At 42.4% G+C, this 15,545-nt stretch overlaps 1 protein-coding gene across 1 annotated transcript in view; it reads right to left on the bottom strand.

The window, feature by feature from the left end:
• Positions 1-3,387: 3,387 nt before the first annotated feature.
• LOC125485410 (polypeptide N-acetylgalactosaminyltransferase 15-like) overlaps positions 3,388-15,545 on the bottom strand; it is a 14,113-nt gene continuing 1,955 nt past the window's right edge. Inside the window, exons 2-4 of the mRNA XM_048608082.1 lie at positions 11,291-11,457; positions 3,651-3,855; positions 3,388-3,433 (exon numbers count right to left, since the gene is read on the bottom strand). Of these exons, the coding sequence (XP_048464039.1) occupies positions 3,388-3,433; positions 3,651-3,855; positions 11,291-11,457 (418 nt within the window). The remainder of the gene's footprint in view (positions 3,434-3,650; positions 3,856-11,290; positions 11,458-15,545) is intronic.

Here is a 15,545-nt window from a genome sequence, read left to right as displayed (position 1 = left end):
GGGTTAAAGAAATTAGTATTCTTTAAAAAGTGGTGCTGCAGAAATTAAAGTCTGTGTGATGGTTTTATGAATAATCCCTAGATGTGTAAGGAGTTTCTTTGGATGTTATGGATGCACACTATTGCTCTGAGAGCCTTCAGTCTTTGTCTCTATTCTATCAATCCTTATCTGTGTTGGCACAATGTCTTCCTGAGGATCAGGGTATGCGGGTCATTCAGCCATTGGCTTCTTTTCTTGTGAAAGTCAGTCTCTCCTTCTTCTTCAAATGATGCCATTTGGATAAGGTGCAATCTCAGTTGGAGCCTCACAAGCACAGTGCCCTTGATTTACTAGTCACTGAGCCACTCATGAGTGTCCTTTTCTAATATGGCAGATTGTGAACCCTAAAACATTGAGTGAAAGTGCATGATTGGAACATTTTTCTTTCTGTTGTGCTTATTCATGGTCCTACACTGTAACTCTTGACATTAGCCACTGGGAAAGAGAGGGAAGATACGTTCGCAGACTACAGCCCATCTGAAGCTTGTATAGGTTCAGATTGTTTGGCACCAGTGTTGAATTGCAGCTCAATAGGGCTAAATGAAAATCTTCATTCTTTCCAAAAAGACTTTTATGGTATGTACGTTCTGCGGGGGAGAGGTTGGAGCCCGACCAGTCCCCCTCCACTGACACCCTCATCCGCTTAGCCGAACTCGTCCTCACACTCAACAACTTCTCTTTCAATTCCTCCCACTTCCTACAGACAAAGGGGGTAGCCATGGGTACCCGCATGGGCCCAAGCTACGCCTGCCTCTTTGTAGGTTACGTGGAACAATCCCTCTTCCGTACCTACACCGGCCCTAAACCCCACCTCTTCCTCCGTTACATTGATGACTGTATCGGCGCCGCCTCGTGCTCCCACGAGGAGCTCGAACAGTTCATACACTTCACTAACACCTTCCACCCCAACCTTAAATTTACCTGGACCATCTCTAACACCTCTCTCCCCTTCCTGGACCTCTCTGTCTCCATATCGGGCAACCACCTCGAAACCGATATTCATTTCAAGCCCACCGACTCCCACAGCTACCTAGAATACTCCTCCTCCCACCCACCTTCCTGCAAAAATGCTATCCCCTATTCCCAATTCCTTCGCCTCTGCCGCATCTGCTCCCAGGATGAGGCATTCCACTCCCGTACATCTCAGTTGTCCTCGTTTTTCAAGGACCGTAACTTCCCCTCCTCGGTGGTCGAGAACGCCCTCAACCGTGTCTCCCACATCTCCCGCACCTCATCCCTCACACCCCGTCCACGCAGTAAAAACCAAAAAAGAATCCCCCTCGTCCTCACGTACCACCCCACCAACCTCCGGATCCAACGCATCATCCTCCGACACTTCCGCCATCTGCAATCCGACCCCACCACCAAAGACATCTTTCCCTCCCCACCTTTATCTGCTTTCCGGAGGGACAACTCTCTCCGTGACTCCCTTGTCCGCTCCACACTCCCCTCCAGCTCCACCACACCCGGCACTTTTCCCTGCAACCGCAGGAAGTGCTACACCTGCCCTCATACCTCCTCCCTCACCCCCATCCCAGGCCCCAAGAAGACTTTCCACATCAAGCAGATGTTCACCTGCACATCTGCCAATGTGGTATACTGCATCCGCTGTACCCGGTGTGGCTTCCTCTACATCGGGGAAACCAAGCGGAGACTCGGGGACCGCTTTGCAGAACACCTACGCTCGGTTCGCAACAAACAACTGCACCTCCCAGTCGCGAACCATTTCAACTCCCCCTCCCATTCCTCAGACGACATGTCCATCCTGGGCCTCCTGCAGTGCCACAACGATGCCACCCGAAGGTTGCAGGAACAGCAACTCATATTCCGCTTGGGAACCCTGCAGCCCAATGGTATCAATGTGGATTTCACAAGTTTCAAAATCTCCCCTCCCCCCACCGCATCCCAAAACCAGTCCAACTCGTCCCTGCCTCCCTAACCTGTTCTTCCTCCCACCTATCCCCTCCTCCCACCCCAAGCCGCACCTCCATCTCCTACCGACCAACCTCATCCCGCCCCCTTGACCTGTCCGTCCTCCCTGGACTGACCTATCCCCTTCCTAACTCCCTACCTACACTCACCTTTCCTGGCCCCATCCCCGCCTCTTCGACCTGTTTGTTTCCTCTCCACCTATCCTCTCCTCTATCCCTCTTCTATCCGCCTCCCACTCTCTCCCTATTTATTTCAAAACCCCCTTCCCCTCCCCCTTTTCTGATGAAGGGTCTAGGCCCGAAACGTCAGCCTCTCTGCTCCTATGATGCTGCTTGGCCTGCTGTGTTCATCCAGCCCTGCACCTTGTTGTCTCGGATTCTCCAGCATCTGCAGTTCCTACTATCTCTGATCCAATACAGATTCCTCTGGTTCTCGAATTGCTGAGTAAAACCAATAGCCTCTCAGAATTAGAGGAGGCTCGGGGCGGTAATATTCCTTAAATAAATCCGTCAATTCTTGAAATGTCTTAGTATCTGGTGCCTCAGGGAAAGTTAGGCTCGTAATAACTGAAAAAGCTACGGGTCCACAAGCTGTCAGGAGAATTGCTCATTGCTTTTCATTTGCCCCAATGTCATTTGTCCAGAAAACAAAACATTTTCTTTTCACATCCTGGGCCCAATCTTTGATGCCAAGATCAAACGCGTCAAGCTTCCCAAATAACGGCATGATGCCAGAAGTGCTTACCTCAACTCAAAGATGACTGTTGTGAGCAAATTTCTTCAGGACTGTGCTTTTCTCTTGTCACCAGTGAAATAATTTCACAGAGGCCAGTATCCCATCACCCAGTCATCCTTTATTTACACATGGTGAGTTCTTGACACTGACCCAGCTCCCTCAGAGCCAGCTCTCAGAGCGAACAGGATCTCTGATACTCTGTTCTTATCTGTGAGCCAGGGATCTCTGATTGAACTAGATTAACAGCCCCAATCAGGGAACTCATATTTTATGAGGTCCACCTGGCTGACCTTGTTACAATCACTACAAATGGAAATTTTCACCATTTTATGATAGAGAATTGAAACAGATGTCTTGTACCTAAATTGTTAAGATTTTGAATTATGATCACTGGCCTTCCTCTGCTTAAGTCACTTTGAGATATGCTGAGAATCATTTTCACAGGTAATCCTAGCTCATGTGCATGACCATTACTGAATTGGAGCTTTGTAACAATGGTCACCTTCGACAGCTTTACTAGAAAACTGATGGAGGAAATCATTTGCCTGATTTTCAAATTCACTCATGTGAAAAGGTAAATCATCCCTCAGGGTATTTCATTAGAGTACAGTTTGGCTCACCCAGTTTATTGGACCATTGTCAGGAGTAGAAATGCAATTTGAAATGGTTTCCTTTCTTCTGTTAAGATTCACGGAATCCAAAAGTACCACCACCATTGCAGTGCCAGCTAAAATTAAAGTTCAAGTTGAAAACTCAAGACTGAGTGTCACACTAAATAATATTAAATAGATGCTATTTTGATCTACAATACATTGAAACTAAAAGATAGCAATGTACCACCTGGTGCAACTGGATGTTTATCAAATCACACTGAGGAAATATTATTTTCAGCTTCAAACAACTGTTTTCATTGAGCTTTAAAAACGATAGCTCACCAACCATACCTGTCATGAGCTATTCGATCCAATAGTGGTTCAAGCCAGCCAATGTGGCATTCGCAATGTGAGTCCATGAAAATCAAGACATCCCCTGTTGCCCGCGCTGCACCAAGTAAGCGAGCTCCAATTACCCCCAATCTCTTATTGCTTCGAATCAACTTCACACCATCCAGCTTGGATACATACTCACTCAAAGCTGCCTTCAAATGTCCTATGAAAAGAAGAATTAATCATAATTCCACACAAAATTAGCAATAAAATCCCTAAATCTACAAGGCGTCATCATTTCTAAACACAAATGAGATTTTGTGCTCTCAATAAATGTCACGCAGAATGTTATTTATACTCACTTGTAATGGGAATGTTTCATTAACCATAGGTAATCCACATGAATAACGTACACAGATTGAAGTCACAATTGTGTTTGGAACATTTGGCAGCAACAAATGTGAAAAGCCTCTCATTCACAGAAATTAATTTCTTCCCGAGTGTATATGATCTGCTTTGTTACGAATTTTACCCGACCAGTGTTAGCAGTCAGATGCCTTTTTGCAACAAGGAAGGGAAACTGGAGGCAGCATCTTCCCTGGGCTGCTCTTTGCAGCTCCTATCAGTTGGCTGAGTTGTGGTATTAGCGGAAGCTGAGAATGCGATAGCTCATTATGTCAACCCAAGCAGAACAATAAAAACAGAGCAAATAAATTGAAGGGTAATGTATTGTCTAGAAACTAAAAGTAATTTTCCAAAGATAGAACAATGAAAGGCACAGTTTGGGCAAAAGATTCCTATGCTTGCTGCTACTCGTATTGCACAGTGATTCAAGCAACTTCATCTTTCAATTACAACACCCTACATGCCACAATTATTTACAACATATATTAATGACTTGGATGAGGAAAGTGAATGTATTATAACCAAGGTTGCAGATGACACAAAAATAGATACAATGGCAAGTAGAGAAGATGACACAAAGAGTCTACAGAAGACTATAGACAGAAACATAGAAGATAGGAGCAGGAGGAGGCCATTTGGCCCTTCAAGCCTGCTCCACCATTCATCACAATCATGGCTGATCGTCCAACTCAATAGCCTGACCCTGCTTTCTCCCCATAACCTTTGATCCCATTTGCCCCAAATGCTATATCTAGCCACCTCTTGAATACATTCAATGTTTTGGCATCAACTACTTCCTATGGTAATGAATTCCAGAGGCTCAGCACTCTTTGGGTGAAGACATGTCTCCACATCTCCGTCCTAAATGGTCTACCCCAAATCCTCATGCTGTGACCTCTGGTTCTGGACACACCCACCGTCGGGAACGTCCTCCCTGCATGTACCCTGTCTAGTCCTGTCAGAATTTTATACGTCTGTATGAGATACACCTCCTTCATCTAAACTCCAGCGAAAACATTCTTAACCTAGTCAATCTCTCCTCGTATGTCAGTCCCGCCATCCCTGGAATCAGCCTGGAATCCTCTCTTCACTGAGATTAGGCAAAAGAGCAAAGACTTGGTAGATTTAATATAATGTGGGAAAACGTGAGGTTATGCACTTTAGGAGGAAGAATAGAAAAGATCAATGTTACTTATATTGCGGCAGCGAGGGATTTTGGAGTCCTCATGCTTAAATCACAAAAAAACCTAACATGCCATGTCAGCAAGTAATAGGGAAGGCAAATTGTCTTTATTTTGAAGGTAATAAATTATAAAAATAAGGAAACCTTGCTAAAACAATACTAGGCACTGCTTGGACCACACCTAGAATCCTGTGAACAGTTTTGGTCCTTTTATCTATATTGGCAATGGAAGCAGTCCAAACAGGCTTCACTAGGTTGATCCCAGGTATGGAGGGACTTTCTTATAAGGAGAAATTGAGTGGGTCTGTACAAATTGAAGTTTAGAAGAATGAGAGGTGACTTTATTGAATAAAATAAGATTCTTGGGCGGGGGGAAGGAAGCTTAGCACGGTAGATACTGAGAAATTGTTTCCCTTTGTGGGAGACTCTACGACCAGGAAGTATAATCTCAGAGTAAGGGGTCACCCAGTTAGTACAGAGATGAGAACAGGTTAGAGGTTAGTAAATCTGAGAAATTGTCTATTGCAGAGCGCTATAGAGGCTGTATCATTGGGTCTATTCAAGGCTGAGGTTATCAGGGAATCACGGGTCAAAAACAGAAATTGCTGGAAAAGCTCAGCAGGTCTGGCAGCATCTGTAAAGAGAAATCAGAGTTAACATTTTGGATCCGGTGACCCTTCCCAGGTTGTGAGGAAGGGTCACCGGACTCAAAACACTAACTCTGATTTCTCTTCACAGATGCTGCCAGATGCTGAGCTTTTCCAGCAATTTCTGCTTTTGTTTCTGACTTACAGCATCTGCAGTTCTTTTGGTTTTTATAGAGAATCAAGGGCAATTGAGAAAAGGCAGGAAAGTGGAGCTGAGGACTATCCAATCGGTCACCATCTCATTGAATCACAGTGCAGATGAGATGGTCGAATGGCCTACTTCTGCTCCAACATCTTATGGTCATTTCTAAATCTCATTTTAACTAATGCAATAGTTTCAAACAAAATAATGGCTAACACAATTCCATGCAACTGGGCTGGTCACAGGAATACAATGTTTAAATTGGCACTTGTCTAGAATGTATTTGTGCTTAATGTTCACATATAATGGGATGTTTAATTTGGATTCTGTGTAACATTAACAAAGCTTTCAAGAAATTAGTTGAACATGAATTCAGTATATATCATAATATTTTTGTCTTATTTTCTTTTATAATTAGCAAATAAGTATAAAATAAATAATACTTGTACTTATGTGGGACATTCCATGTTGAAATATGTTATGAGACTTACAGGACAATGTGAGAAGCGAGTGCAGTGCCTGCAGCTAAGAAAGCAAATGTGGCAAACATTCAGTGCCAACAACATCAGGAGAACAGAGAAATAAATTACCAAAAGAAAATAACACATTTATCTGAAATAAATGGTGAAAACTCACAATTGGTCAGGCAGTATCTGTGGAGAGAGAAACAAGGTCTGATGAAAAATCATTGATCTGAAATGTTGGACTCCATTTTTAACTCTGTGCAAGTAGACATGCTTTGAGTGAGTTAAAATCTCACCCATTAACACTGTTCCTCATTCCCAGGTCCTGCCTAACCAAATAAATTATCAATTGTTCTTTGCTAATATTGGTTAAAGACTGTGGCCAGAATGGCAAGAGTCTTCGAATAATGCAAAGTGTGTTTAAATGGTCAGCAAAACTGGGAAAATGTTAATGGTTGGATGTTGCCTGGTCAGTTTTACTCTATTTTTATTGTAGACAAAGATACTGACTGTTAAGATCCTGTCAAAAGTATATTGTGTAAGCAGGACAGTGCATAACGATATTAGAGAGTTATTTAAAGGTATAATGTGTGAATTGTTGATTTTGGTACCAATAAAAAATACAGAGAGACTCCCCTAAACAAATTAGGTGATTAGGCACTGTGGAAAAATGACTGAATACATGATGATGTTCATGATTGATTGATTGATTCATGATTCCAATTGATGGAATTCTTGCAATTGAAGCAAACAAAATAGAGGAGATTTCATGCTGACATCCAAATATTGTATGTTTTATTAATTCATCTTTAAGGGACTTACAGAATGAGTGTTTTATTAAAATAGACATATTTTAAAGCAAGCTCTGTTGATTCCCAGATTTTCTGTCTGTGTGTGAGAGTTAAATTACAAGTGATTTAATTGTGCATATAACTACAATGCATAGGACTTCCACAGTGTATGTACATCTGACTTACGAATGCTGCACATAGGAACGTGCTCCCATTCATGGGTGTAATTTTAAAGACTCAACAAATAAACATTTCCTGTACTTAAGAACAGCTGCTTTACATTGTCCTGCATTGTGTTCCAAATGGTATTAACTCCAGAACAGAACCCATTTCCAATGTAGGGACTGCCTGTATGAATTTGTACATTGTTGAGTAGTTCAATTTTTTTTAGTTGCATCCTATTAAAATTTGACCTTGATTTCAATTTGTAAAATGGACTGAAGATTTATGGGAGAAGTAATGAACTGAGATCTCCTGAACTACATATAAATAATTTGTGCTTGATTGATGAATATTTCCACGTACCCTTGCTTTTATATAGCCAGTTAGATGCTGAATAATAAAGGGTGTTTCCAGTCACAATAAATCACTTAGGAATGAGAAAAGGATGGAAAAAAAAAACAGGAACGCATTTTTGTTTTGTCCTTAAAGTATGTGATAAAAACTTAGCTTATATTATTTGAAATACATGTAATGAAATAATCATCCACGAAGCAGAGTGTAGTCCTGGTCTCCTAATGACCATTCTTGTAGGCATCCAGCCCTTGAAATGAAGTACGAACCTGGGAGTTCTCAAGGATATAAGCATCATGACAGTTCATTGGTACATGGTATAGACTAACAAGATGTGATACTGATGATCACATATCACTTGTACATTAATGAAATGGGTCCCTTTTCTACTGATGAAGTCAGCTGTAATATGATATGATGCTGTCAATCTGGTGTAGGAACAGTCTCTAGTTTCCTGCAGCCCTAGGGAAAGCCAGCTATTCTGACAAAGCCTACTGCCTGGGCTGCAGCACTTTCCTCATCACGGGGAAACAAGATGAACCCCAATGCAATGGGGAACAAACTGCATCCACAACAAACGGGATGTATTTTTGGATCGAGGGCTGCAAGATCCCACACAGTTCCCCAACGGATCAATAGAAGCAGCCAGTAGTATAAAGGTTTAATCCAGCTGTCACTGGGATAGGACGGTCACAGGACTTCCTCCAGCATAGTTCTGTGATGGTGTCCTAGGAGATCTGCAACACTGAGCCTTGGTCTTCTCAAGGAAATAGCATCATGGATGATAGTCTCTGGGCCTCCTGTAACTCTTGCATCTTGAGGGGACCTTCAATTATGACTTTTTCATGTGGAGATTGTTTGGCAGCTACTGGATGTTCTTATTGGCCCCGGGCTTGCTTGCTGCTCTGACTGTATTTCTCGTGCTGTAACCACAGCAGCAATGACTCCTACTGTGGCTTGATCTATTGGTCACAGTTCAAATGGTCCTACATGGAGAACATCAGAAATACAGCAGGTTCTTAGTACTGTGAGCAGTCAGTATTCGCATCACTCGCAAATGATGGTTTAGCATAGTCGTACTTACAGTGGACCCTGGAGGACTCCAACAAGGAGGGGTATGGAAGACCTTTGACACAGAGGATCTTATTCTGATGAAAGCTGTACAAGCAGTACACTATGATACTTTATGCCCTCACCACCATTCCCCGCATAACCATTCCCAGCATTGTCAATAAGAGCCTACTGGCGAATACTTACATTTCAAGGTGAGAGGAGATCAGCTCTATGCCCCTGTGAAGCCCACAAGGTCCTCAAATGTCTTTGTGAATAGTAGCCCACAGTTACCACTTTTAATATCACCTGTGATCATTTCTGTTTCACAGAGACGACTATTACTCTGCCCACTTTGGGTATGTTCTCTGCCATTTTCCAATTCCTGTACACATTTATGAGTTAAATGAATATGGAGGGGCAAAGGGAGCCACAGGTTCAGCATGACAATGAGCCCCCTGAACCTCCATGTTGTTTTCTTCCTTGCACTTCCTGACTGCCCATCAGCACTCAGCTTCCACAGAGCTGGATGCATTTTCAAATTCTAAAAGGCATCAATGGATATTGTGAGATAGCAGGAATATGGTATTGAGATAGAGGATCAGCCATGATCATATTGAATGTTGGAGCAGGCTAGAAAGGCTGAATGGCCCACTCCTGCTCCTGGTTTCAATGTTTCTATGTTCCTACGTATCTCTTTCATTTACATCTTCATCTCCCAACATTACCCTGAGTCCCAGCCCTCCAACTCAGTTGGACTATATGTTCTTTCAAGTCTGACAGTTAGACACACCATTATTCTGCCATTCGCACATTCCAATCGCTTAATCTGAACTATAAACATCCTTTCTCTCCCACCACTCAACACCCCACACCAATCCCCAACTATAGCATAAATGCTGCTCCCTCCGCACTTCACTTCAGCTCTGAAGAGGAGTCATCTACACTTGAAACGTTAGCTTGCTCTCTCTCCGTGGACGCTGCCTGACCTGCTGTGATCTCCAACATTTATTGTTCTCAGTTCATGCCAACTACTTTGCTGCACAGTCCCCCCCATTAAAGCTATGGTGGTTGTGACCATAAATGACACCCCCCATCCTACCACTATGTGCGGTAACCCATGTCCATCAATGCTCTATCATCTCCCAACTTTGTGTACTAAGTTGCTCTCTTTACAATTATGTCCCCCTGCTTCTCCAAAATCTGTCTTCAATCCCCACTATTGACTTCTCCAATTTCCCCACCTAACAAATGCCCCAAATAATTTCCCTTTGCCTGCCTCTACTTTCACTGAGCTGACCATTGGACTTGACTGACTTGAACAGATATCCCTGACTAATGAATGACCAGGCCCCAATTGATCTCTGTGCAGCTCCCTGATGGACTTACCACAAATCCCTGGACTAGTTGTACTGCACTTGTAGGACTGACCGTGGCCCAATACCTGGCGTGCAGTGATATGGAAGCCCTGACCCAGACCACCCCAAGCAGCTGACTGACCATGTAAAAGCCCCTGCACCAAGTCAGGACTCTACCTTTGACTTATTGCGCTAGTAAATACACACTGAAGACTGTCTCCCTTAACCTGACGATGACTACTCCCCATGGAACTTTGAGACATGGCCATTTGATTGAAGCACAAGCAGTGTGTTTGCCTCATAAGCTGCTGGCACATGTTGTAGGTGTGACATTAATGTAGCATGATGCCATACAGCAACATGTTTACCCACTGGATTGATCAATACTGACAACTATGACAAGATGCCTGGTTTTGTAACTGTGTTAAATAGCAAGGAATGGCAGAGATACTGGAAGCATTCAAATCGACAGAAAGTGAATGAGCATTAAGAGAGAAAGCTGGGGTCTAATCCCTGAGCTGGGTGCCTATCCCTGCCTGCAGATTGTCCAGGCAGCAACATTACAATGGAGGGTGCATGAGCACTCCAAGGTGCAATGTTGATGTGCAGATCTGTATTGAAAGTTGGTCTCCACCATTCAGATGGTTGACGTCAGTTGAACTGTGATCAATCTCATATAAAAGTAACAACTTTTTTAAAAAATAAAAGTCCAACAATGATGAAATACAAAGCATTGAAAAATTAAGCAGATTGGACCATTTTAGCAGTAAAATTCAACATTTTCTGGAGGCTGGACAAATAACTCCAAGAAGAGAGAAAGCACGTTCATGTATAGTAGAGAATGACGGGATACCATTTGGAAAGATTACGACTTTAAATTTGCTGTCCATGCCCCTGCCGAGTACAGTGATAATTGGATTGGAGCTCACATGGAGAAGTCTCTTCTTGAGTAGACGCTACTGACCGAGACAAATATATTTACTTTCCTCCTCTCTACTTTCAAATGAAATACCAGTTCTCTAGCCTCATTTCTCAATCAATAATAAATGCACACTTCTTCTCTCTCATATTTCATTATCTATTGAATTTTTCAATTAAAATATACCTTGGTTACTTAGGTCATCCACTAAGATGATTTCCTTGAGAAATTTCTTCGGGGCAGTGTCCATTACACTGTTTACTGTCCTCAGAAGAGTAGACCAGGCTTCATTGTGGAAACAAATGATGATGCTGGCAGTTGGCAGGTTTTGACTATATTCCTGCTGTAGGCATCTACAAACAAAGTAATAAGATAGACAACTCCATCCAATTATCCAGTAGACACAATTCAATGACTGGGTACTCATTTTCAGCTGTATGCAATTAGTAGCTATACATAGACCGATTGTTCTAGAATAATTAACACCATTGGCAGTGCATAAACCTAACTGTAAATTCCATTGACTATTGTCATCTTGCTTTGCAATTAAAATAATCTTTCTTTACCATAATTGGTCTTACTTTTACATTGCATACTACTTTATTTTTCCATTGTTTCCATTGGTAGGAGAGACTAGGATTCGAGGACAGAGCCTTTTCATAAAGTGAAGACCTTTCAGAACAGAGATAAGGAGAAACTTCTTCAGCCAGAGAGTGGTGAATCTATAGAATTCACTGCCTCAGAAGGCTGTGGAGGCCAGGTTATTGAGTATATTTATATTCTGGAGACAGATAGGTTCTTGATCGTCAAAGGGATCAAGGGTTACGGGGAGAAAGCGGGAGAATGGGGTTGAGAAACTTATCAGCCATGAATGAATGGTGGAGCAGACTCGATGGGCTGAATGGCCTAATTTCTGCTCCTATGTCTTATGGTCTTATTTTAATTTGTTTGGCATTTTCTCTTCTGACTGTGTTGGCTTCGACTCAGGCCGATATTCCTGGACATGTACACTATGCTGGGACATTCACTGCTTTGCAGGGTCACAATGGAGTCAGAAGTTCTGGGAAACCATGTTCAGTTGGAACTCTGAACTTCTAGCTCACTGGAAATGCTCAAGAGTCCACTGATGGTCCCACTGGGACCTGACAGTAGATAAACCTGAATCTTCTGAGCAGTGGCAATGTTGTGCGTGAAGATTATCCTGACACACACTTCTGTACAGTCCTTCTGGGATCTTTCAATCGCAGCTGTCAAAGAAATGTGCAGTGCTGTATTCCCCGGAAATTTCATTGGAGTAAAGTTGGAAAAGAAAGAAAACACCTACTCCTTATGTTGCCAGCTGTCATAGGCTGGTAAATTTAAAGGTCCAGTCTTTGATTGATTCTTAGTGGGGGGGAGGCATAAGGTGGGTGGGGGACTGTAAGTTCGGTGGAATAGGTCGGTGGAAAGGTGGGCAAAATGATGTGGAAAGTGGGTGGGGTATGGTAGATGACTATATGTGTTAACATGAGTGAGGTGGTGAAGCGAGTAGAAGGGTGAGAGAAGGAGGAGGGAATGAGGGCAATAAAGGAGCAAGATGGGTAGGTGGGTGCAGTTGTGAATAGATGGATGGGGAGGGAGGTGGATCACTGGATGAAACATTTGGTTGGTGGTGAGTTACTGATGGTTGGGGTGTAATGATGATGGGGGGTTTTTTGAAGGTCAGCAGATACAGTGATGGTCAGGGAAGGGGTGTTAATCAGATAGTTGGGAGACATTAGTCAATTTGCTGCTGAGTTAGTTGTGCAGTTATATCCAGCTGTTAAACTAGATATTAATCTGAGTAACATCTGCATAATTACCCATTTAAGCTCCATGGTATTTTTCTTGTAGCCAAATTTAGCTCAAGCAATTCCCACATGGATCCAAATGTCAGGAGCCACCTCCCGATCTGCGATGATCCAGAGACTGGGAACTCTCTTTTCCCATGGCCTCACTTCTTTTTTCTAAGATTTATCAGTTACTCCGAACACATGTAGAGACTAGTGGGACCTGGCTTTGAGACTATGAGGCCGGATTTCATAATCCTTTCACTGCCAGTGATACTAAAACCTCCTTAGATCCACACTCCCTGCTCAACCTCCGCTGAGGATGAAAGATGGGCTTAAGTAGAAATGGGGATATAGGGGTGAGCTGGGACAGCAGGCTCCCAGTATAGTAAAAGAGAAACATTAAACTGTCATTTAAAATGTAGACAGCAGTGTAAACCACAGGAAGATCAGGCTAGCCACTTAAATAAAATTAACAGCTGCGATTTTTCTCCACACTTCCACAAGTATTATTTTCTGTACAGTATTTCTTCTGAGCTTGGGTGTGCTTTAAATGATGAGGAGATTTTAAAATGAATGAAAATGATTCCACCTCTAATTTCCAGCATAATTCCATATATCAATTGCAAATCCTAAACAAAACCATGACACTTGCGCACTGATGGACAGGAGCAGTTTCACAATGAGTTTGGGGAGCCTTCTGACGAAAACATGCACACAGAAACTAAAACAGAAGTTGCTGGAAAAGCTCAGCAAGTCTGGCAGCATCTGTGAAGAAAAAAAATCAGAGTTAACATTTCAGGTCTGGTGACCCTTTCTCAGAACATAGAAAACTGACTGCTCCAACATGATTTACTTTTGACAAATACTATTTAATTCTGAAAATGATCACCATACGGCTAGTTTCACTGCAATGACTGAGACCATGAAGTGACATGATGTTATGAGGCTGTAGTCATTTTACATTGAATGTACTGCAGACTCCAGGACATCAAGAGAGGAAGAAGGCAGGTCTGATGGAGAGCAACCGTGTGCAAGCAGTGGACTGCATTTCATTGCTCTATTTGTTAAGGTTATATCTGTTAAGGTTATATCTGAATTACTGAAGTCACAGTGTGTGACTGATTCCGATTAAGTATCATGAAGATCCTGCAGCGTATCATTAACCTTTTAGTATCAAAGTAGTCAGGCTTTTGAAACGTTCAGTCTTTGGAAGGGAGTGTGATTAGATGGTTATGTTATCTGTTAGTCATGCCAAAACGATTGCTAGTTTCAGAAGAATGCTCAAAGTGTTTAAACAGAGAGGAGAATTCAGAGGAATGCTTTTCATTAAACTCATTTTCCCATTTTATAGAAGAAAATAGCCTAAGCAGGATATTGCTTTAACATTTTGATTCAAACTGTTTCGATTGCAAAGGGTCTCCGTCCTGTTAGCCGATTTTGGTGACACGACTAATTGGAGAAAGCTCTCCAGTGTCCTGGAGTGGTTCCAAAGCTTTACATTTGAGAGGGGGTGGGGTGGGTGTAAAGGCGGAGTATGGGGGAGGGGCTGGCAGTAGTCAGAAGCTCCTCACCTGAGAACTGTTAAGATACTAATTCAATGTAGTCATTTAATGGTTGACAGCTCCACCTTCCCCGGCCCATAGTGTGGTTCCCAAGTTGAACTGTTAGCAGTATTTAACACATGCTGCCCCATGCTACAAAAAATATTCCCCATAGAACCTCCCTCCCTTTTAATTCTTAAAACTGAAAGTACATATTTCTGACGCTTACCTATTTGACATGTCATTGTACCGACTACCCAGTGTTATGTTAATAGTTTATATAAGCATTCCCTTTAAGACTCAGTCTCTGAAAACTCTGGCATTCATAGAAAGATAAATCCCAGACTCTTCTTTTGGCATAATTTTAATCACCTCTCAATTGAAGTTCAAAGAAAACTAAACAACACTCAGCCAGTTATGAATTATGAAGTTATGAATAAATCAGCTCAACGTTAACTTAGGTAAACAGAGTTTAAAAGGGATATAAGAGTAGTAAGTATAAAATTAATGCAAATAACTCATCTTTATCAGAATTCAATCAGGATAAAACTTGTGTGATGGATGATATTGGAATGAAAAGCTAGACCCATGGTAAAACAATGTTTATGAAACAGTAAGAAATGTGACTAATGCCAAATATGTTTTTATTTGGAGTACAAATAATTTGGAATGTACTGCACATCATGTGGAAAATTCCAAATATATTATGAGATCACCCTGCAGCATCAGGAATGAAAAGAAATTTTATTGCCAGCGATTTGAATGGATCTCCTTTCAGGCATCCTCAAAACTGTATCAACACTTCGTTTGTTTTAGGCACAATCACACAAATTTGGGTTGAAAACTATTGACAATTAATATTCCCCAAATGATGTCAGTTTGACTTCCCGAGGAGACAGTGTAAGGGGTGAAGAACAGCAAGAGTGGGGAAGGAGACAGTGAGATTGGGGGATGGAGACTATGAGGGGACAAGGAAGACAGTGAGAGGAAAAGGTGACGGAGTGAGGGTAAAGGTAACCATGAGGGTTAGGAGGGTAGTGGGAGAGAAGGGTAACAGTATGAAGTGACAGTGGGAGTGGGGGGGGGGGG

Source organism: Rhincodon typus, chromosome 2 (genome assembly GCF_021869965.1).
Source record: "Rhincodon typus isolate 14 chromosome 2, sRhiTyp1.1, whole genome shotgun sequence".
Lineage (NCBI taxonomy): Eukaryota > Metazoa > Chordata > Chondrichthyes > Orectolobiformes > Rhincodontidae > Rhincodon > Rhincodon typus.
Note: the sequence above shows the minus strand (reverse complement) of the source record. Positions and strands in the feature narration are given on the sequence as shown.